The sequence below is a fragment of the Protopterus annectens genome, chromosome 4.part0 (genome assembly GCF_019279795.1).
Source record: "Protopterus annectens isolate FY-2018-M chromosome 4.part0, PAN1.0, whole genome shotgun sequence".
Lineage (NCBI taxonomy): Eukaryota > Metazoa > Chordata > Ceratodontiformes > Protopteridae > Protopterus > Protopterus annectens.
Window position 1 is genome coordinate 931,397,744 of NC_056733.1, and position 24,962 is coordinate 931,422,705.

At 41.0% G+C, this 24,962-nt stretch overlaps 1 protein-coding gene across 1 annotated transcript in view; it reads left to right on the top strand.

The window, feature by feature from the left end:
- KNTC1 (kinetochore associated 1) overlaps nucleotides 1-24,962 on the top strand; it is a 3,090,908-nt gene that overhangs the window by 1,432,289 nt on the left and 1,633,657 nt on the right. The window contains exons 33-34 of the mRNA XM_044068909.1: nucleotides 2,337-2,404; nucleotides 20,108-20,400. Of these exons, the coding sequence (XP_043924844.1) occupies nucleotides 2,337-2,404; nucleotides 20,108-20,400 (361 nt within the window). The remainder of the gene's footprint in view (nucleotides 1-2,336; nucleotides 2,405-20,107; nucleotides 20,401-24,962) is intronic.

A 24,962-nucleotide genomic window follows, 5' to 3' on the forward strand; every position in this document is an offset into this window, starting at 1 on the left:
CTATTCTGCATGTCTTGTTCCCACACATTCTGCTTTGTTCTATGTAATTTGCCCTTTCATTTTTCTAAGGATCCCACCTCCAATTCTTCACTTAAGCCTCACTCCTATTCTGCATGTATTGTTCCCACACATTCTGGTTTGTTCTATGTAATTTGCTGTTTTGTTTTTCTAAGAATCCCACCTCCAATTCTTTACTTAAGCCTCACTCCTATTCTGCATGTATTGTTCCCACACATTCTGGTTTGTTCTATGTAATTTGCTCTCTCATTTTTCTAAGGATACCACCTCCAATTCTTCACTTAAGCCTCACTCCTATTTTGCATGTATTGTTCCCACACATTCTGGTTTGTTCTATGTAATTTGCCCTTTCATTTTTCTAAGGATCCCACCTCCAATTCTTCACTTAAGCCTCACTCCTATTCTGCGTGTATTGTTCCCGCACATTCTGGTTTGTTCTATGTAATTTGCTCTTTCATTTTTCTAAGGATCCCATCTCCAATTCTTGTTCCAGTTACAGTTTGGTTAAGATTTTGATTTCTGTCTTCTAGTAATTCCTTTTGTGGCAGCCAGTAGCAGTAAGGTTGTACTATGTCTAGGCAATTTCTGTCTCTGGCCTTTGATATCCAAGAGGCAAGTAGAAAACCTTCCACTGGACAGAAACATGTTCAGCCATGTGGAAATTTCTCCCATTCTGAATGGTGAACAGCCCACATAGTCTACACTCTGTGAACCTTGCTTGTTGAAGGTAGTGTCGGTAGCTCATAAGGTAGCACATTTACCTTGGTGCTGGAGAGTGAGAAGGCAGTGGGTTCTATTCTCACTCCAAGCGATTAGGTTAATTTTCCATTTCTGATACTGCAGTGTAATATAAGGTGGTGCTGCACTTTTGACTGCGCTGTCCTTTGAATGAGACATTAAACTGAGATCCCATCTGTTTGCAATGATGGTAGCACAGGTGAATGTAAATGATCCCACAGCACTTAGAGTAAAGTGTAGGGCCTTTGCTAAATTTCTCCTAGTCAGTACTAATACCACCTCAAGTTTCCCATGAAAAGAGGTCACTGGCCTAGTGTGGTTGAAATGGTCAACAAAGTATAAATAAAATAAGTCACGCTGACCTGCTTTAAAAAGCTATTTAGTTTGGGTTTATTATTCTCATGGATTCTGATGAAGTCGTGATTGGACGACGAAAGCACGTAATGGTGTGTTTTAATATTTAAAATAAACGTGGACTTGTGTTTTGCACAGTCTGTCGCCCTTTATGTTTTTGGAGCTTTAGTTTGTGTTTGTTTCCTGGCTTTTGGTGGTCTATTCCCATGGTCAAGGTTAGAGGTATCCTCCATTTCAGCGCTTCATGACATGAATCAGGTAACTGTGGTTCAGTACAGACTTGTCAAGCAGCTTCTATAGGCTGTTAGCCATTTTGTACGTTTGGAAGACCCTTAAGTTTGGAAGTCGGAACTTTTTAACTCACAAGTTGCCTCCATCCCCATTTATTATTTTTGAAGAAGTGTTTGCTTGCCATCAGTGGAATATCTGGAGCTTTCCTGCTGTGACAGTCACTTATTGACTACGGCTACAAAAAGCAATTTCATCAGCATTTTCCAGTTTCCATTAACTGTTTCCAGAATGTGCCCTTTGAGGATATTTGTGCCGTGACCCTTTGCGCTGCATTTTTCCCCCAGATTTTCTTTGACTCTACTCTGAGTGAGTTTTGTTTCTCTTATCTACATGGTTCCTGCCTGTCTTGAGGTTTTTGATGTACTAAATGGTATCTTCATTTTAGTAACTTTGGCAGCCCCCCCCCCAAGTGTGATGTTTTGGATATGTGAGTGTTTGCCATTACAAAGGTATCTTTGAGAATGCCGTCTGCATTGGGTACTTACTGCCTTCATAACATATTCCTCTGACTGGATGTTCCATACACCCTGATTGAGTTTGGTGTACCCTTTAAATATTACAATGTCATAATTTTATGTCCTTGCATAGGTAATTTGTTTTTTCAAGTGTAGCTGATATGTGTTACATGGGACAGAACTCAAAATCACGGGAGCAGACAGATTATCCTAGCCTGGTGCACTGAATGCCGTAAGATGTGTCAACAGGACATGCCTGTCCATAGTGTAGGAGCTAGGGGGGTAAACGCCATATTAAGCAAAAACTGCTGGGAAGGCGATCCATCTGTTATAACTTCACAAGGTGTTCAAAGATCAGTTGATACCGCGTACTTGTTTGTATTTACTGTAAGTACGTTTGAAGCACTCTTTCTTATTTCATATCTAGTACTGGTGTTTTACTCGCTGTTTCTTTTTATAATTTTATCATTTTTATTTTAGGCGATTGTTTGAAAAGGGAGCAGTACGAAAGAGACCTAAAAATGTTTGAAGCAGTTGCGGGTTTACAGGTATGAAAATTACTTGGAAGAATCTACTCTCTTAAAACTTAATGAAAACTCCAGCCAAGCTAGAACTGCCAATGAGTGACCTCCCAAACCTTCTGTAACAGAGGCTCATGGGATATATGCAAATGACCCTTATGAACATCAGGTGTTTCAGCTATATGGCGATTCTGACTGCCCATGACTTTTACATTTGAAGTCGTTTTAATGGACAATTCCAGGCCAGTAAAGCCAAACCCCACTAGCCATGGATATGCATATTTCGACCTTGTTATGACTTCATCAGCATAGCATAAGCAGAGTGTTTGACTAAGCAGGAGCGGCCCTAGGTCAACTGGTGCCCTAGGCAAAACAGCTCCACGGTGCCCCCAACACATTACCTAGTGCCCCCATCCTGGTCTGCCTACACCAAATAAATACTGGAAATGTGCCCTTGCTACACCGGCGCCCTAGGCGGCCGCCTATTTGGCCTATGCCTAAGGCCGGCCATGTGACTAAGCATAAGAAACACAAGTCATGGGCAATCAGAATCGCCATATAGCTGAAACACCTGATGTTCATAAGGGCCATTTGCATGTATCCCATGAGCCTCTGTTACAGGAGGTATGGGAGGTCACTCATTGGAAGTTCTAGCTTGGCTGGAGTTTTCATTTAGTTTTTTCTGATTGGTTTTTCAGTGTGACCTTCTAACTCTTTGTTTTACTCTCTTAAAACTTATAATGCACAGCAGAGGTAGCCTTTGCTGACAAAGTAGATACATTTTTCAGGAATTTTTTTTTTGTTGACAGTGTTTCAACAAGTCTTTAATGCTGCAGTTGCCCTTGTCATGAAATGCCACTTGTTATCTGTGCATCATTAGTTCTTCTGTTGTGCATCGTTTCACCTTTACTGCTGAGTTAAGCCACTTAAGCATAGGGAATGAGTCTCCATCCGTCTGATTTATTTTGTATATTTATTTATTTACCTAGAAAATCTGACTGGGTAGGTACCCTTTTTCATTGGAGGCCCAAAGAGAAAAGCTTCAGCAACAAACAGTGTTTTATGTAGTACATTTATAAAATAAAATATTGAAATGAACATACACAACTGCAAAGATACATGTTGTATGTTATACTGAAGAAAAATGAATAAATTGCCACGGACGAGGAATTATAATCTGAGCTTGTATAAATTGTTTGCTGTTTTGTATGTTTAGAAGTTGCTTAAACTTTGTAATTGATTATGCAGAATGGCTGCATTTTTATCCATATGACTCTGAAAAAAGCCTGCAGAACTATTTTTTTAAATACTATGGTTAGGAGAACATTTCTGGGGAAATATCCTTTAGCAGAGCATTAATTTGTAGTACTGTTTCCTTGTCACCTGAAAAAGTCTGTCTTCCTGGGGGTTCACCTATTGCTGAGGACTCCCTCCCACTTTTATGTTGAAGGACCCACCCATAAAAGAATGGGATGACCCTGTGAATCCCCTACTTTTTTCCTCCTCTGTGAGGATCAGAGCTAAAACTGAGGTATGATGATAGTTCTCTGATCTGGTCTCATTTTTTTTTAACCGTGTAATTTGTGTAAAATGTGATTAAATTTCTCAGTCTGTTTTCATTTATTTGTAAGAGTGCTTGACTTTTTATGGCTTTTTCACTTTGTTTTTAATTTCTCCAAGTCTTTTGGGTTTCTAATGCCATGAAGAGAGTGGACCCCATTCCTAAGTCAAAATGCGATTAAAGTTCATGAAATTAGTATTGTTTCAGTCTTTGATGTTAGCCAGAAGTACTTTTCGCAGCACTTGCAATGTGCCCAGTATTGACTCTTGCAATTCATACTGAATTACACGTATTAGTAGCATATTTAAGTATGATTAAGAGCAGATCGCCCTCATTTCTGCCTGCAAATGCTGGATTTCTCTTGAAGAAGGCCAGCGAGGTGCTCTGCTTGATATGAATGGGAAGCTTATTCCAGATTACGGGCAGTGTTTGGGCAACGAACCTGTCCCTCCAGCATGTTTTGTTAATTGTGGTAATGAGGTTGTGATCTCTGGAGCGTGTGGCACGGGGGGATTCGGATTTCTTTAGGTGTAGCATTTCAAGTAGGGCTGGGTCGGACATGGCTTTGTAAGTCAAGCAGAGATCACCTCTAAGTAGACAATAAGAGACTGAGAACAGCCAAAATTTCTTGAGTTTGTCTATGTAGGACATGTGTTTAAGGCATAGGATCCTTTTTGTGAGGTAGTTCTGTGGCCTCTCCTGCTGTTGTAGATGTCTGGTCTGGTACATGCCAAATGGGGCATTATATTCGATGATTGGTCTAATAAGGGATGAGTAGAGAGTTGATAATTTCTTTCCTCCTGGATGCGAAACCTTTGGTTATAAGATGTGCCACATAGAAGGACTTTCCTCACATCTGTTTTTTTTTAACTGGTCTCATTTTGGTAATGGTTGATTCCATGTGATAAAAGCTTCATCATTTAGTATAATGCTTTGTGGCTCATGTTTCCAATGTTTTTCTGCTTCTTCTGTATTATAATATTTGCACGATCCCCAGTGCAACAATCTTGCCACATTATTATGCTTTTCAGTATACAGTCCTTCTGCCATTAGTATATCACAGCCAGAAACAAAATGTGTAACTGTTTCCAGTTCTGTTTTTCAAAACTTACATTCTTCTCTTTCTCCCACATTTTCAATGGACTTTGTAATACATAGTCCACTATCTTGGGCCACCAATATTAACATTGCGTCTTTTGGTTTAAATTCATCTCTCTTTATCTATTCCTGCATTTGATCCTGATCAACATGAGCACGCCTGTCACATTTTACCCTTTACCACAAACTGCTGTACACTACATATATACAGCACAGTAACAGCTGAGACAGCTTCATCTGCTCATGGCATTTAGCACACTTGTCACATTACACCCTATACCACAACATGCTCTACACAACATTCATACATAACAGTAACAGCTGAGACCGTTTCATCTGATCATGGCATTTCATAGGTAGGTAGTAGGCTATCGGCTCTAGGGCATATACAGGCCTAGCCAAAAAGGTACCCTGGTTTTTGCCACCCAAGAAAATTATTTTCCTGTGCCCCTGTCGAGCAGAGCCACAGAGGTGATCCCCAGGGTGAATTTCCTGTTTCCCATCCAATCATAAAGATTTTTCTTGAAGAGTGCTAATGAGGAGCTTTGTTTAATATAGATAGGTAGTTTGTTCCAGAGTATGGGAAGTCCCTGGGACGGGAATCTATCCCTCCAGCATGTTCTGTTTATTGTGGTGACAAGGTTTAGGTCCCTAAAGCATGCAACTTGGAGGGACTGGGATTTCATTGTGGAGCATGTCCAACAGCTCTGGGTTTGATATAGCTTTGTATGTTAGGCAGAGATCGCTTCTGAGTAGGAGATATGCGACGGAGTAAAGCTGGAGTTTGAGGCCGGTAATCCTCTTTGTGAGGAATTTCTGTGGCCTTTCCAGTTGTCGATATCTTGTAAGGTACATACCAAAAGTGAAGCATTACTCTATAATGGGTCTAATGAGTGATGAGTAGAGGGGAACAATGACCTCTTTTTTTCTGGATGAGAAACCTTTTGTGATGAGGTGCGTCATGTAGAAGGATTTCCTGACTACTGTGGCGATGTGATTATCAAAGGAGAGACTACTGTCCACCTCTGTCCCAAGGTATCTTATCAGACTTTCGATGTTAAGTAGACTACCACCTATGTAGTAGAGCATGGGTACAGAGTTTCTACCAAAGGGAATGACAATGCACTTTTTGGCATTGAGCAGTTGAGACAGCTTCATGTGCTCAAGGCATTTATCACACTTGTCACATTATACCCTATACCACAACCTGCTGTACACTAGATACATACAGCACAGTAACAGCTGTGACAGTTTCATGTGCTCATGGCATTTATCACACTTGTCACATTATACCCTATACGACAACCTGCTCTACACAACATACATATAACATAGTAACAGTTGAGACAGCTTCATGTGCTCATGGCATTTAGCACACTTGTCACATTATACCCTATACCTCAACCTGCTGTACACTACATACACACAACACAGTAAGACCCAAGACAGCTTCATGTGCCCATGGCATTTAGCACACTTGTCACATTATACCCTATACCACAACCTGATCTACACTACATAAGTACAACACAGTAACACCCAAGACAGCTTCATGTGCTCATGGCATTTAGCACACTTGTCACGTTATACCTTATTCCACAACCTGCTGTACACTACATACATACAACACAGTAACAGTTGACAGCTTCATGTGCTTATGGCATTTAGCACACTTGTCACATTATACCCTATACCACAACCTGCTGTACACTACATACGTACAACACAGTAACACCCGAGACAGCTTCATCTGCTCATGGCATTTATCACACTTGTCACATTATACCCTATACCACAACCTGCTGTATACTGCATACGTACAACACAGTAACACCCGAGACAACTTCATGTGCTCATGGCATTTATCATACTTGTCACATTATATCCTATACCACAACCTGCTGTACACTACATACGTACAACACAGTAACACCCAAGACAGCTTCATGTGCTCATGGCATTTATCATACTTGTCACATTATACCCTATACCACAACCTGCTGTACACTACATGCATACAACACAGTAACAGCTGAGACAGCTTCATGTGCTCATGGCATTTAGCACACTTGTCACATCATACCCTATACCACAACCTGCTGTACACTAGATACATACAGCACAGTAACAGCTGAGACAGCTTCATGTGCTCATGGCATTTATCACACTTGTCACATTGTACACTACATATATATAACACACTAACAGCTGAGACTGCTTCATGTGCTCATGGCATTTATCACACTTGTCACATTGTACACTACATACATATAACACACTAACAGCTGAGACAGCTTCATGTGCTCATAGCAAACTTGTCACATCATACCCTATACCACAACTTGCTCTAATCTTCATGTTTTATATAAATGGCTTCTGCATTATAAATTACCAAAACGTTGCAACTTTGTTTTTTACCAGTGCCTTCTTTGTTACCATTTGCCAACAAACAGTAATCTGTCAGTGCCATACCTCTCAACTATCCAGACTTTTTGACAAAATGTGCCGATTTTGCCTCTTATTTTTGGACCACTGACAAATCATTGTGGATTGAAGATATATTTGAGTTTTAGATTTCATAACATTCAAAAATTCATGTTACTGGGAGTGTTTTAAAACTATAAATAATTATCCAAATAAAGAAGATATGAAATACATGTTGACATCTTGAAGTTACAGCACTTTTTCTATAAAGAGGAAAGTGTTTACATGAAAATTCATGTGCAAAACATTTTTAACCCGACAGAACAGAATTAATGTACAAGATAAAAGTTAATATGCTGAAGGTGTAAAATAAGCAGATTGACAAGATGTTTTTTGATTGTGAAGTTATTAAAGCATTCTGAGACAATATTAGTGTTTCTTTACATGCGTTATTTAATGACAAATTCACTTTCTAAATCATTGATCTTACGTTCCCGTCTCACAGCAAGAGGTTCTCCGGTTCAATCCTCGGCTGGGGTGCCTTCTGTGTGGAGTCTGCATGTCCTCCCTGTGGTTGCGTGGGTTTCCTCCGGGTGCTCCAGTTTCCTTCCACATCCTAAAGACATGCTGTAGGTGGATTGGACACTCTAAATTGGCCCTAGACATGAGTGTGTGCATGTGTGTGCCTTTTGTGGAAGGTTGGGTGGTGGGCTGGTAACTCGACTCTGCAAAACTCCACTGCCAATCATGAGCGGACAGGTGATCCGCTGTGGTGACCCCTAACCGGGAAAAGCCAAAAGAAGGAAGAATTCAATATACCAATACCTGTCTGTGTAAATAAAGTAAACTACCCTCTGTGGAGCATCCTATCCATTGCAAGGAAAATAATCACAAAGAAATGGAAGAATACAGAAACTACAGTGATGAATGAACTCATGAATACTGCAACCGATGTTTGTCATTACGAACTCTTAAGCAAGATGACAGACACTAGTATAACCACTTCACACAACACTTGGATGAAACTCAAGGAAATGCTAAATAGTTACACCCTTGTTAAAAGAAAGACAGTTTTTTTCATTTTTTATACATCAAGAATTATCAGAAAGTAAATTATATAGTAGACACCTTTGTAAATTGTTTTCGTTTTACTTTATATTGTTTTAGATAATTCTTTTGTTAAAATGTGTGATTTACTTGTTATAATAAAAATATTTTAACAAAAAAAATCAAGTTAACTCGAAACCTGTTAGTGCATCAGTCTTCTACATTTTAAATTGGATATTTAAAACTGTCACTATTTTTGGACTGTTGTCCCCCCATTATCGATGGCTTTGTCCAGATTTCTGCTCTAGGAGGTTAAGAGGTATGGTCAGTGCCTTTCCCACTGAATTTTTACATTACTGTCTAAATAGTTGCTCAGCACGGATCCTAATTTGTATTCTTTTCCTTCTGGAGTGGAGTCTGAAAATGGTGCACTGAAATTTGTATTCTACCCTGGTTAAGAAATTCATAAATTAATAAAGAAATAAATTTTAAAAAGTATTCATACACTTCATATATTTCTCATGGAAAAAAAATGTGTTTCAGGCAGTACTTCAACTAACAAAATAACTTTAGTCTCGAAACTTTTTCTTCCAAGGATCCCAGCGAACAGATACAAGACTTCTGCTTCTAGACTTCAAGGACTTAAACCAATCTCAGGTTTGCATCAGCTGTTTATATAATGGCTGCTCAGACCAGTCTAAAACAATGCCTTAATTTCAGAAAATGCTTTTTAATATAACTTAAGAGAAAAACTTTTATTTAAAAAGTACTGTTTAGTGCTGTCATTCCATGTTACTGAACTTCATCTCAAGATAGAACACCACTTGCCGTAGGTTCAATAACTTACTTCCCAGTCACATGATTAGACTTAACATCTCACCAAAATGCTAATCACACTGAAAAATTCAACTTTAATACTTAAAAACCAGTCATCATAATTAATACATTGATTATACTGGATGTACTTCAAAATATTTCTCCTCTTATGTTGATACTGATTCTTCTTCTTCTTTCGGCTTTTTCCTGGTTAGGGTTCGCCACAGCAGATCACCTGTCCGTTCTTGACTGGCAGTGGAGTTTTACGGTTTCAAGTTACCAGCCCGGCACCCAACCTTCCACAGAAGTCACACACATGCACACACTCATGCCTAGGGCCAATTTAGAGTGTCCAATCCACCTACAGCATGTCTTTGGGATGTGTGAGAAAACCGGAGCACCCGGAGAAAACCCACGCAACCACAGGGAGGACATGCAGACTCCACACAGAAGGCACCCCAGCCGAGGATCGAACCGGAGAACCTCTTGCTGGGAGGCGGTAATGCTAACCGCTGCACCACCGTGGCCACCCGTTTTAACCTTTGAGAGTACTTATATTTATTTGGTGACATTGTGGCTCCTCCTGAAAGCCTTGCTGTTTGGTCAACATTACCATTTGTTTTAGTATTAATTTCACTCAGTATTACTGGGTACCCTTGTAAGACCCTTAGAGTTGCTGGCTTTGGAGTGTCTGGTTGCAGTAACTACTTTATAGTCAGGGCAAAGAGTAGCAGAGCCTTTCACGTGTGTGTGCGCGTGTGTGCGTGTGTGCGTGTGCGTGTGCGTGTGTGTGTGTGTGTGTGTGTGTGTGTGTGTGTGTGTGTGTGTGTGTGCGTGCGCTCGCGTGTGTGTGTGCGTGTGTGTATGTCAGTTGCTTAGAGCAGGGACACAGAGCACTGGTTTGACTGACAGAGTGGTAGAGGACTTGACTTAGACACTCGGCTGGAGACTCAACTCTACAGCTGTGACAATGGGGAGTCTTACTGGGGGCCTGGAGAGAGAGGAAGGGAAACACAGCCCCAGACTGACTGTGTTGCCTGTGTGCTCTTAAGGAAAATTGTGCTTGATACAGAAAGCTGCATCTGGAAAATTTTGTGTGTATCCATTTTTGTTCCAAATGAACATCCCTTGCCAGTGTCAGTGCTGAGGATTCAGACTCCTTGATTACTGTCCCAGAGGAGGGACACTGCACAATAGAGTTTCCTTACAGGATAAGTTAAGAGGCATCCCAGACCTGAAATCTTTGGTTGCTTAGGCAATTTTTTTAGCCAGGGAACAGTTTTTTTCATTGAAATTAAGCTTGGTAATTTTCTTCATTTGCACTTTTGCACTTGTCATGTCAATGAAAGCTGCTGATGCTATACCTACTTTCATTTAAACTGTTTATACATATAATTTGTTGCAGTGAAAATAGCTGTAGTAGTACTAAAACCATTCCTAAAGCATGTTGTTCATTACAGAGTAGTCATTTAAGTATAACAAGGCTTGTTTACAGTTTTTTTCAAATATCTTGGTTATGTGGCAGAGACTGGCAATAGGTCTAAATTTTTCTAGCACTTTAGGAGACTTGAATTTTTGTAATGAAATGATTTTTGTACAAGTTAAATACAGTGGCTAGTGCTTCAGAGGTATTTTGGACAGCTATTCCCAGCAGGGTGAAGGATGCCAAATCTAACACCTGATCATTGGTAATGGGAACATAAAATCTATCATCAGCCCTGCGTTGTATAAGGCTAAGGTTGTATCTTCTTCTCCTGTTACCAGATTCTAACCCATCCATCCTGTATATCTCATCTTCTACCAGTTTACTATATGCAGCAACCAAGGGGTGTATTGGAGGAAGAAATGTACTAGGTGCCCTGAAGACAGTAGTATTAGACCTCATATCTGTGCCATTAAAGAAAATCTTCAGGGACAAATTTCTAACAAAAAGCTTGAAATCTTTTAGTGTCTCTTCATGTCTACTGTCAGAGGTCGGGATGAAAGTAAGACCCTTGGAGAGGACTTGTAACTCATGTTCAGTCAAAACGTGAAAACGTGACTGGACAAGTTGAAAACGAGTCCTAATGCAGGGCTTTGGACTCCCTACGTAACAACAGGGAGATTATCATCCGACCCGCAGATAAAGGAGGTGGTATTGTAGTTTTTGACGTGGATAGGTATAATAATGACATGCTACTAATGTTGGCTGATGATAGATTTTATGTTCCCATTACCAATGATAGGGTAGACAACATCATTGAGAACATACGTTCCACAATATTTGGACTCTTTGACAATGACGTTATTGATACTTCCCTGTATGAGTTTTTTAATGTGGTCCATCCCCTACTACCCACCATCCAGGGTCTCCCCAAGATCCATAAGAATCCACTACGTCCACCTCTTAGACCCATAGTTGCAGGTAGAGGGTGGTCAACAGAACCCTTGTCACTTTTTGTCGAGGCACAACTCAGACCATTGGTTGATGCCAATGGGTTCATTCTTAAGGATACCAGACAGTTTCTGTTGGACTTCTATCAGTATATCAATACCTGTCCTGGTATTGAAGACCTCATATGGGTCACCATGGACGTTCAGTCCTTATTCACGGTCATACCCAATGAGGAAGGTAGAGCAATGGTAGGTGCCTATTTGAGGAGAACCAATTTTTCTTTGAAGTATGATGTTGACCTGATTCTTATGTTGTTGGCCATTATCTTAGAGTCCAATCTTTTTTGTTTTCATGAAAAGATCTTCTTGCAGAGGGATGGCGTAGCTATGGGCACCTCCTGTGCCAATAGCTACGCCAACTTGGTGATGGCAGAGTGGGAACATAGTTTTTTGTTTCAGAATAGTCTGTTTCAGGGCTTTGTACCATTCTATAGGCGTTTTGTGGATGATCTCTTCCTTGTATGGAGTGGCACTTCAACACAGTTAGAATCCTTTTTTACACAGATCAACACTTCTGTCACCTTTCTGAAGTTTACTATGGATTGGTCGAAGACCACCATCCCATTTCTAGATGTCTTTGTTGATAAACTACCTTGTGGGATAGTCAATACGGGTGTTTACCGCAAGACCTGTTATAGGAACACACTGCTGCATCGTTCGAGCATGCATCCTGGATATGTATACAAGAATATAGTGAAGGGACAATCTATGCGGATGTCCAGGTATACACCCCTAGACTGTCACCTGGCAAGTGAATTAGGAGATCTTAGCAGCAAGTTAATGGAACATGGATATGACCACCTAGACATCTCTAGAGGGATGGCGGACATTGAACATCTGAGGACAGATAGAGCGAAACCATATTTTTCAGATGGTGCTGTTGAAATATACACAGGAGAGGCAGGGAATGGCTTGAACAGCAATGACGGCAGATCACACATGGATAATGGAATTGCCTTTCCCATTTTTTACACCAGGGATGTTGGTACACTTAAAGATATTTTCTCCAAGCATTGGCATGTTTTATCAGTGGACCCGACTATTAAGAGTCTTACAGGTACTCGACCTAGATTCGTCTACCGTAACAAAAAGAATTTAAAAAGTTTGCTCTGTTACCCCAGGGTTCATAATGATCCCCCTGTTTTGTTGGGTCCCTACATGACCACATGTGATAAGTGCAATTTTTGCTCGTACATAGAAACTGACCCTGTCTTTCAATATCCGTATGGCTCGGGCATTTACCACATCAGGATTAGAGGCAATTGCATGTCCAGAGATGTAGTCTATCTAGCCTGCTGCACAGTCTGTCCAGCCTACTATGTAGGCAAGACCAATAGGACATTAAGGGATAGGATTCGTGAGCATGTGTACCATACGAGGAAGGGCACTACACACAATGCACTGTCTAAACATACTAATGAAAAAGGTAAAGAGCACCAATTCAAGTTTAGGATCTTGGAACAGATCTCAAGTACATACAGAAGAGGGGACATCAGCAATTATACAGAGACCAGGGAAATCCATTGGATTATTAAGTTTAGGGCTGACATCACCCCAGGTCTCAATGGAAGGGTTCCCCTACGCCCATTGCTGAAATCAAGGAGGTTGTTGTCCAAAAGATGTTAAGAGGCTATAAAAAGTTTTTTACATTGTGGCCATTAAGGTCTCTTTGAACCTTTATATTTGTATAGATGTTCTATGAATGTTTTGAAAGTTGTGACAAACCCCCCCCCCTTTGTCACACACACTCTTTAGTTATTTATTTCAATGATGGATATGAACATGAATAGTTTTATTTCGAAATGCTGTTCCGTTTTACAGTGGTGTATAGGCACTTTTATATGATATTTTTTATATGATATTTTTTAATGAGCTATGTGTCTTTAAGTAATGGACAGGATTTTGGCGCCATTTTGGCTTTTTAAACTAGTGTTAATAGATGGTTTAGTTGTTTAGGTCTGAAGAAGCTAATGCGAAAGCGCTCACCTCTTTTTATAAATAAACCTGCTTTTTTTACATATTTCGCCTGCACTTGGATTATTTACTTCATTGGCCATTGGATCTAGGAGTTACTTGTGACTCTTATGTGACTGTTATCCTCCATTGTTTTGCTCAGCGGCGTCTGTTTTTATCTTATTTATCCTTCAGCTGTTACTGTGTTGTATGTGTCTAGTGTAGAGCAGATTATGGTGTAGGGTATGATGTTACAAGTGTGCTAAATGCCATAAGCGCATGAAGCTGTCTCAGCTGTTACTGTGTTGTACGTATGTAGTGTACAGCAGGTTGTGGTATAGGGTATGATGTGACAAATGTGCTAAATGCCATGAGCACATGAAGCTGTCTCAGGTGTTACGGTGTTGTACTTATGTAGTGTACAGCAGGTTGTGGTATAGGGGATGATGTGACAAGTGTGCTAAGTGCCATGAGCACATGAAGCTTTCTCAGCTGTTACTGTATTGTATGTATCTAGTGTAGAGAAGATTGTGGTATAGGGTATGATGTGACAAGTGTGCTAAATGCCATGAGCACATGAGGCTATCTCAGCTTTTACTGTGTTGTATGTATGTAGTGTAGAGCAGGTTGTCGTAAATGCCATGAGCACATGAACCTGCCTCAGCTGTTACTGTGTTTGACTTATGTAGTGTACAGCAGGTTGTGGTATAGAGTGTAATGTGACAAGTGTGCTAAATGCTATGAGCACATGATGCTGTCTCAGCTGTTACTGTGTTGTACGTATGTTATGTACAGCAGGTTGTGGTATAGGGTATGATGTGACAAGTGTGCTAAATGTCATGAGCACATGAAGCTATCTCAGCTGTTACTGTGTTGTTTATATGTAGTGTATAGCAGGTTGTGGTATAAGGTGTATTGTGACAAGTGTGCTAAATGCCATGAGCACATGAAGCTGTCACTGTGTTGTATGTATGTAGTGTAGAGCAGGTTGTGGTATAGGGTATAATGTGACAAGTGTGATAATGCCATGAGCACATGAAGTTGTCTCAGCTGTTACTGTTTTGTATGAATGTCGTGTAGAGCAGGTTGTGTTATAGGTATAATGTGACAAGTGTGCTAAATGCCATGAGCACATGAAGCTGTCCCAGCTTTTACTGTGTTGTCTGTATCTAGTGTATTGGTTAGTGATATTTTTATGGTTTTATTAAGGTGAGGTTTAAGTAATGATGCTTTTTTTTATAGCATCTAGATGTTCGTTTGAGAAGGTGGGGTTTTAATTTCCTTTCCTTGGCTGAGAGGGGTTATGCTGTTTCCACTACAGGCTATAGTTCTGGTTCCAAAGATATTATAGAATTCAGTGTTACCTGGCAACGGAGGCTGTGAGAATGGTGATGTTTCCCATAGGTCAGTAGTTTGGGTTTTCACTAGGCTGTAATACTACTTAGTACCTTCGTGGTCATCGATTATGGTCACTGGCATGACTGTTTACAGTTGCTGATGCTGTCTTACATTCTAGGCTCCTGGATGGTTACTGCTGTTTACTCTCTGGGAAAGGGAGGATCACATTTTAGCACCGACTTGTCAGGCATACCTCTTGAGGAGGAGTGTATCCCATTCCTTCCAGGAGAATCTTCCCCTTTGTGGACCAGCCCTGAACTCCTGGGACAACAATGCCATTCTAATATTTTTAGTCTGATGATCCATTTCAGTGGTGTTCTTTGACTTCTGTTTTCATCTTACCCATAGTATTTATTTGTTTGCTTGGATTTCAGATTACAAAAGAAAATTAGGTGCTTCTCCTTTCTTCCCTTTTTGTTCTGCAGAGTGTTTTATTTCATTGTAGGCCCTTAATCGCATTTTCTTCTGGGATTGCTCAGATTAAGGAGGAATATTGAGCATTACTTGTCAGGATCTGCATTGGCACATCTGGGAACTGTTTTTCTCCCTTTTTGTCTTGGAATGTGCAAGGGGCAGACTAGTGACCTTTTCCATGACCTTTCCTCTCTGGTTGGTGGAAGTGTCTTTGCTTCACCAGTGTGGCAGTTCTGCCTTTCTGTGTTCCAACTTCTTCATGGTTGTATTCTAGTCCACTCCTGTTAGGAAGACGGCCTCCATCATTTTTAGCTTACTATGCACGCACATTTCTCTTGACTGTTTCGGATTGACATTTGTACCCTTGGTAGGATCCTTATCCACAACCCTCGAATCTGACCGCCTTAGTTTATCTGCCTTTCTTCAGCCTTCTTCCTGGTCTTGGTGTTGTCCTTCGGCTCCTTCAATTATTATTGTTTTACTAATTGGAATTGTACTTGCCTTTTGAAGCCTGATTGGTTGGTGTGGGTTCTTTTATGTTATATTTATTTCCCTTTGATTGCTGGAAAGTCCACCTTGACAAACAAGTATCACAGTCAGAGCTTGTTAGCCTCGTGAAAGCTGTCATTTTGATGAACAAAATGCTTTTGACAGTATGTGTGTAACTTGAGTGGTTGCTGAGATATTGTAAGATGTCTACAAAATATATAGTAAGCTTAGTGTGACTTATAAAATCCAGTTTAAGACCTTGAACCTAAAGAATACTACATTATAAAAATATTTCTTGTTGAAGATTTACCCATTTACACTTTTTTAGTAAACCCTATGGTTCCAGACATATGAACATTTGTTTGAAATGTAAGAATAGAATTTGATTCTTTGAAACAGTTTAGGCTCCGCCTGTTGGAAGTTACAGCTCAAACTTCCAGAGCTCCGTTGGAGGGAATGGGTTAAGGGAGCTAACAGCATTTATGTGAAGAGATTTAAGTATGCATGCTCAGTTTGATTTGTGAAAGGCCAATGTTATGAATTCTGCCAGGCTGTGTAAGTTTGAGTGTTGGCTAAAACTGCTTTGGAGTTTTACTTTTGTTTTCTTGTAGACTGCTGTAGTCTTTAGGATGGTGTTCTTAGTCAGGTTCCATGTTTTGTCTCTGTTCTGCATTAGTTTGTTTATATCTGGCGTAAGCCATGTGCAGAATAGGAATTACTATCCCTCCGTGTTGAGGTGCTATGGAGTTTATTATGGAGAGGAAGGTTTTGCTGAAGTGAGTTACTGCTTCATGTAGGGATGTATTTTTAATGCTTCTGAGTTGATGTGTTGAAGGATAAATAAGGTTTCCATACTGAATTTGATTGTAATTATGACCGTGTTGTATTGGATTTTCTGTATATTTTGTTGTGTGTCCGTATAGCAAAGACTGGGTTATAATCAGTAATGGTGCTGGGCATAATACCTACGTGGGAAATTTTGTTGGTATCCAGTCCAAAATGCGTTCTTTTCCACTAGGTTATTGGCTGTGTTAATTTGCATAGATTGATAGGGTGAATAGTTTCCAGAGTCAACTTGGGCCCATCAATGTTAAGGTCGTCTAGGATTATTGTTTCAAGTAAAATATTTGTAGTTATCCAAATGTGTCTTTAGAAGCCACTCAGCTGAGTGGAAGACAGTCACTGTCATCCTTTGCACAAAGATGGAGTGCCTACTACTCCAGGAAATTATAGACCCATCATCCTAACTAGCCTAATCTGCAAGGCCATTGAGTGAATTATCATAGACCTCATTAACAAGGACATTGGCAACCTCCAAACACTCGATCCCACACAGTTTGGCTTCAAGGGGAAGTCATGCCTGCTAAATTTGGTCGACTTCTTTGAGGCAGTCACCAAAGCCATGGACTAGGGGAAGACTGTGCACACTGCCTGTCTTGACCTTTGAGGCAGTCACCAAAGCCATGGACTAGGGGAAGACTGTGCACACTGCCTATCTTGACCAAAGCCTTTGATAATATTCCCACTCGGGCATAATAGATGAACTTTCTCAAGTAGGCATCCATCCATATGTTGCCAGATGAGTAGCAAACTGCCTCACTGATAGAACCCACGTAGTCAAAACAGGAGAAGTCCCCTCAAGCAGTAGACATGTAACTAGTGGTGTACCACAGGAATCGGTCTTGGGGTGTCTGTTGTTAGGGATATACTTTTTTGAGATGCAGGCGAAAACCATTGGGCTATGGCTGACCAACTTTGCAGATGACTGCAAGCTGGGCACGGTCATCAATACCCTTAGTGAAGTGGACATCCTGCAAGAGGGTCTCACCCAGACAAATGACTGCTGCCAGGAAGATGGCCTCAAACTGAATGTCAAGAAACGCATCATCATCCCCTTTGGGGAGAGTGACGTCCCCACAAATGTTCACATTAATAACGAAGTCCTAAGCACGCAATCAGTCGTGAGGGACTTGTGTACTGAGGTTGCTATCAAACTGTCTTTTGACCACCATGTTGCCTCCATTGTACGGAAAGCTTTCTACGTGGCCCACCTCATTAGTAAGGGTATCTCATCCAGGGACAGGGAGGTCATAACATCCCTGTATTCTTCCCTTATAAGATCCATTATTGAGTACAGTCCCCCTTTTGGCATGTACCTCACAAAGCACATGCAGTAGCTGGAGAGACCACAGAGGTTCCTCACCAGGAGAATTCAGGGCCTCAAACATCTACCCTACACAGATAGGCTATAAGCCCTGTCCCTCTACTCAGTCTCATACAGACTCCTTAGAGGTGACCTCTTTCTGCCATACAAAGCAATCTCAGACCCCACCTTGATGGGACTGCTGCATATCCGCAAGTCAAGCTCCACTCTAGTAACCCAGATGCTCTCCCTCAACCTAGTCTGTGACGTCAGTAGGACTTGTTGGTGGGACAAATTTGTGACCCAGAGTCTCCCCCTTCTGCAGAATAGATTCCCTCTCCATGTCATGCGAAGTACCTCATTATCCATATTTAAGCACAGCCTGGATAACTGGATGGGGAACAGAAAATACACCCCTTGGGATTCCACCTGTGTCCCTGCTGGGCAGGGGATTGGGTGCTGATTTGTCAGATCATGAACTAAATTATTGGCTAGGCTTGTAAGGGCCTCGGGGCCAATACCTGGTAACTCCCTTTTTGTTTACTCTAAGATTTATATACAGTTACTGTAAATACTAATTTTTGTGATTTAGTTTTAAATGTAGTATCTAGAATTTCAACACCGGTATTAATGTGGTATGCATTGACAGGGTTAAGATTCTGAATGTTTAATGGCTACACTTCCAGCTCTTTTACTAGTACAGTCATTATGGATAATTTCAAGTGGGATGTTATAGATGGAGAGGGAAGCTTTTGAGGTAAAGGTAAGACTAGATGTTGATATTACATTGTATAAGTAAAGTTTGTTAACTGTGATGTTTGTTTTTCCACCCAAGAGGAGTGGATGCTGCTTGGTTTCAGTAGTTTACTGGTGAGGAGTGATAGTGGGGATGGTAGTTTGATTGCAAGTTAGCTTATTATTTTTATCACAGGAGTCAGTCGATTACAATACATTTTTTCTATGTCAGTTGATCTATAGAGAAGACTACTTGATGGATTAAAGGTATTTTCTGTCCGTTCTGTAAGACTGTCTTTCATGGGTCAGAGATACCTTCTGTCCATCCCATTGATGGTTGGCAGTCTTTCCAGCTACTTTCTGCTGATGTCTTCTGTGCAAGGTAGGTAAGTGTATAGTAATGTAACACTTGGCTACAACAGAGACAAAAATATTGATATTTCTTGATTTGAAGGAGACTGCACAGGTGGGTAGAGGGCATACTGGATGAAACAGGTGATGAGCTTGCTTATGCAATCACTATTTTATGCGACAGTGTCTCCCCTCATGGGTCTACATCTAACTGTGTGAGCATGTGAACTTTGGAAACAATAAAGCTGACACTGGTGAAAATAAGCCAGCTGTAGAACTCAACAGGTATAGTCGTCTTAATATTATTAACTTTATATATTTACTTATTTATCTATCTATCTTTTATTGGCTGTGTTAGTCTCACTGTGCTTGTAGCTTGTTTTCAGGGGGAGATGCAATTTGGTATTTATATGTTTAGAAGAAATTTGGCAGGGTATCAGGGAATTTCCCCTACTTTGATTATAGGTGCAATGGGAACTTCTGTATCCACCTAAGCTACCAGCAACTCAAGCATACAGGGCTTTGGTTTAGCATCTCATCCGAAGGGCATCACATTCAGAAGGGCAGCCGCCCATATACTGCACTGTACTGTCGGCAGTCATTCCACCTGCTGTAGAAATAGAATTTATGACCTTCTGCACCAAATGCCACTGACACCGCTGTGAGCGTTAGCTGATGGTGTGAGAATGTCTTCTAATGACCCTTTTCTTATGCATACATTGAATTTTACACTGTTTATTAATTATTTGTTAGGTATGTGTATTCAGTGTGTTGCTTCAGCATTAAAAGAAAACTGGATATTTTTAATAGTTTTAGAATAATTGGCTGACTTGTAGACTTTTTAACTTGTATTTCTGCTTATGTTTAGGAACAGTTTGATATATTTCTCTCCCTGGAGGAGTATTATGACCATTTGGCACTTGACCAGCTGCTTGAAGAACATATCAGTGCCTATGATTGTATTAACGTACCGTCAACATTTGAAAATAGTTCAGCTTTTAAAGACTGCCCACCTTGTAAGAGTACAAAGGAGTATTCCTCAGAGTCCAGGCTTTATAAATTAGCGGGTCTTTTGGACTTCAAAGAAGAAGAGATGGGGAGAGAACTGGCTCTGAAAGCTTTAGATGATGGAAACGTAGAGAAAGCTTTAACAATATGCAGGTGAAGTATATAATTATTTTCTTTATCATATTCCATAGATTCTTTTAGATTGAGGCAGTAAGGTCATTATTCATGTTTTGAACATCACTCACATCAAATTGGGCTCCTCTGACAGTGAATCAGCAGTTGTGTGGTGATTTCATCATCCTTGACCTTCCTGTTATCAATGGAAGGCTGCCTTTGAGATGTTCTGTTTATATTTCATATTTCAGTAAAAGTTGCTTCTTTGTATGTGTGTGTGTAAGTCAGTTTATTCTATAAAAATGTCAGCATCTGTTTCATCCTTTACAGGAACAAATTTTCAGAATAGTTCTGAAGTTGAAACATCCTTTACATTCAGTCCATGTGATCCAACAAATGGATCTGATCCAACACATGGATCCTCAAGCTTTTTGTTGGGTCCGACCTGACAGTTCTAGTGCTCCAGTCTCGACTTCCTTTAAGAATTTCTCTTCCCATAATTTTTGCTCAACCTGATTACCTCAAATCTCGTTTGTCACCTTTGTGACTGGAAGTGTGATTGTTGGAAGCCAAGTGCTCCACCTCTTTTTTTGGTTATAACTGTTTTTGGTACCTTCAACATTCTTTAGATAGTGTTTGTTAGTTATTAGAGTTCCTTATAGTGCTAAAGGTATTATAGTTCATTCTCTTCCTCTCAGGACCCTTGGTTTTCTGCTGTTTTCTCTCTGTCCTGTAGTGCTCTTTTCCATATAGGACTTTGATAAGTTACTACTTTGTGGTATATAAATACTTTGTATTGTTTATTGTAGATAAGGCGGGTTTAGTTCACTGGGATTCTGTAAAGTGTTTAGTCATGGAGAAACAGACTAGTTTTAAACATTGCACTTAATGTTGATAGGTTCATAGGCGTTTACTAGGCTAACAACCACTAGGATCCTTAAAAGCCTAGCTCTGCAACCCAAATGTGACCCATAAATTTGATTTATAGCAGTGATTTACTGACTGCCTGTGCCTATCACAGACACAGGAGCCAGATCAGGATGAATTTCCAATTATTCATCTGTTGGTTCAAGTTGCAATAAAATGTTCTCACAGTATACCACCACAAGATTCCCACACGTTGTGTGTGTTGTCTGTTTAGGAGTGTAGCATTTGTCCATCAGCTGTGTGAGATTTGTGCTGGGTTCTGCCCAATATTTGGGGTAGAGAAGAAAAAAATTGAATGTTAAGGATCTCCTCCTGCTAGATCCAGACACAGTTAAGCTGAGGATGGCTTCCAAGACCAGTGATATGGAACTAAAAAAAGAGGTCCATTGACTCTTTGTTTTCGTCTTCTACTCCTAAAGTTCTGTGGTTAGAAGAAGCAAGATCTTGGACACTGAGTTATACACCACCACTAGATCTGGAGCTCACAGATCTGCTCTGCATTCAGGACTTTTCTCTTAAGTTCAAGGTAAAGCCTTTGGAGTAACCTCTCCTTTATGATGGTGTTCTCTGAGGTCATGGTATGCCTTTGGAGTAACGTTTCCTTTATGATGTTCTCTGAGGTGATTGTAAGCCGTTGGAGTAACCTTTCCTGTATGATGGTGTTCTCTGAGGTCATTGTATGCCTTTGGAGTAACGTTTCCTTTATGATGGTGTTCTCTGAGGACATTGTATGCCTTTGGAGTAACCTCTCCTTTATGATAGAAGTGTTCTTGAAACAATCTTTTAAGCAGTTTCTAACTTCCGACCCTTTTTTCACTAATTCTCCAAATAAAGGTAAAAGGATCTTTTACTTCCTGCATGTCCACATGCATCTGAGGAATTATGTTGTCAGAAACAATGACATGTAATGGACCAAGTCTGCCGCCTACATACACGCCATAGAAACTGAATAGACCAGTTGCCTGCCCAGACTCTCTTCAAATGACTAGCTAACTTTATTCTATTAATTTTGATATGACGCCTACAAAGAAGCTCTTGGGGCCTGCAGTAAACCTTCATTGTACTAAGGCAGCAGAACCCACAACTCTTTTCTTAATGTCTGTGTGTGTGTGTGTGTGTGTGTGTGTGTGTGTGTGTGTGTGTGTGTGTGTGTGTGCGCGCGCACAGCATTTGTGAAGGAATGGCTTTATTCATATGTGTATACTTTCTCCAAACATTATAGACTAGATATTTGGCCTAAGAGCAGGACAAGTATTGCTTTGGTACTTTTCCTATGTATTATAGTATACTGCATTTTTGTACTGATCCTTAAAATGAGCTTATCACAGTTGTGTGAGTAACTGTCATAGTAGATTTTCAAATAAGTTCCTGGCATCTGTTGCTAGGTCCTAGTATAAGTCTCAGTGACTGGCTGTCTTGTAGATGTTCTTCGTGTTTCACTGTTGCAGTCATCACATTTGGGTTATCCTGCCAGGGGTAGCCGTCAGTTGGCCCGAATACCAGAGGCTTAGTATTTCTGCGTTGGTTGCCGTCGCTCCAGGACTGACATCAGGTCATCAGTGGTATAAAGTCAGACAGCCAGCGCCATTACATCAGTCTTTCTTGCCAAGGAGCCCGAAGCAGAAGCAGTTTGCACAAGTGCCGGTCAGCTGCTACCTTAGGTTTTCATTTCCGAATTGAAGTTGAAGTCTTCTAAAGCTAAGTACCCCATTGGGGATCCTTTTTTCTTGCTCTAACTGATGTCAGAAAAAGTTAACCATTGTCGCGCCTGTGGAAAGCAAATACCACACAGAAACTTTCATTCTTACTGCGTCACTTGTTTAGGCCCAGACCATGACATCCCTCGCTGTCGCTTTTGTGCTTTTTTCTACGTCAGAACTGTAAGTCGTTGGGCCCTTATTGTAGCTAGATAGTTTCGCTCTCAGCCCTCAAATTCCGATATGGCTTCGGTAAGCCATCTAGCAACATATCTTCCGAAAAAACATAAGGATAAAGACAGAGACAGACCCCACAGGTCTAAGACTGCCGACGACACTTCTGTTAAGCTAGTTGTCAGTTCTTCAGTCCTCATTGAGGAGCTTTCGCATCCCCTGATGTGCCCGCTTCTTTGGATTTGCAGGCCGCTACCGAGACCCTTTCGGAGTCCGATATGCCACAAGACTCTTCGACTAAGGATCCTGTGGATGTCTCTACCTTGGATGGGTCTGGAGCCGCTGAGCAGGCACCAACTTCCGAGGAAGTACTTCACATTATCGATGCTCTACACAGACCGAAGACTTATTTTGCATCTATGGTTCTTTCGAAAACAACCGAGTTTCTAAGGCCCAGGGTACTGACCACACCCAAAAAATGATGACCCAAGCTCAGGCACCTGCTTCCTTGCCTCTGTCTCAAATACTTAAAATGGCAGAAGACCTTATAATGCTTATCAGGGGAAGCCAGGCTACCCCTTCCAAAAGAAAGAGACTTGTCCCCAGTAGTTTTATCTGAACAGGAGTCCAATGACTCTGATGCATCTGAATACGAAGATATGCAAGCCCTCTCTGAGGATTCTGATGTAGAGGAATCCATCCCTTCAGCATGTCCACCCAAGGACTTTTCCTTTGGGGAAACCCTACAAACTTTAAGGGAGCATTTCCAATGGGAATGTCAGGACTATCCTCAGTCAAAAAAGAGACTCCGGGAATTGTTAGATCTTCCACCGCATAGACCTCTGGCCATTCCTCCTGTCCTGGATATTGTGGATGATGTTTTTATGAAATCCAGTCTGACCCCTGACACCCCTCCCTACTGCTCCCAGGAAACCTGACAGGTACTATAGAGTCCCTGATTCTCCCAAATTTCTTTTCAAAAATCCTACTGCCGACCCCGAGGTCATCTCTCAAGGGCTTAAAGGAATCAGAGCAACTTCAGCTAAGAATCCCAACCCCTTAGATAGGGATTCCCGAACATTAGACAGATGGGGTAAAAAGTATACACCTCTGCTACTCTTGCTGTTAGAGCATTAAATTGTCAGTTCCATATGCTGAAATATCAGCAACATACCATGGAACGCCTCAAACAAAATATATCTTCTTTCCCTGCTTGTGCAGAAAATAGAGTTGCAAGAGTTAATGCATTCTGCAAGTCAAGTAACTAAGCACATCTTACAATGTGGTTTTGATGCCCTAGAAGCGTCTTGCAGGGCAGCAGTCACTGATTCTGTCCTTAGAATGCATGCTTGTCTTAAGGAATAGCCCTCTCCAGCCCATATCAAATCCAAATTGTTGGAAGCACCCTTGCACAAAGACAACTTATTTGGCACCAAGGCAGAAGAGGTCTTAAAAAAGATGGAACAAAAAGCTAAATCTATGCAGACAGTTAAAGACTTCTTACAGGCCCAGCCACTGAGGTTCAGCAGGCATTGCCTCTCCAAGCACTGGTCCTTTCCTGCTCCCTCCAGGTCAGCTCAGCCCAGACCCAGGGAAAGCAGGCGCCCCAGACAACAGCCCCAGGGAATGCAGAGATCTAAGCAATGGAGTTCCTCCTCTTCAAAACCAGGGAGTGCAAAGCCACCCCTTTATGGTAAGAACTCGCAATGAATTTTTCACTTCCACCCTCTCCCTGTACCCACCTGCTCTTGCCTCTAGGAGGAAAGCTCTCCTTCCATGCAAGCAACTGGGCCACCATTGCCA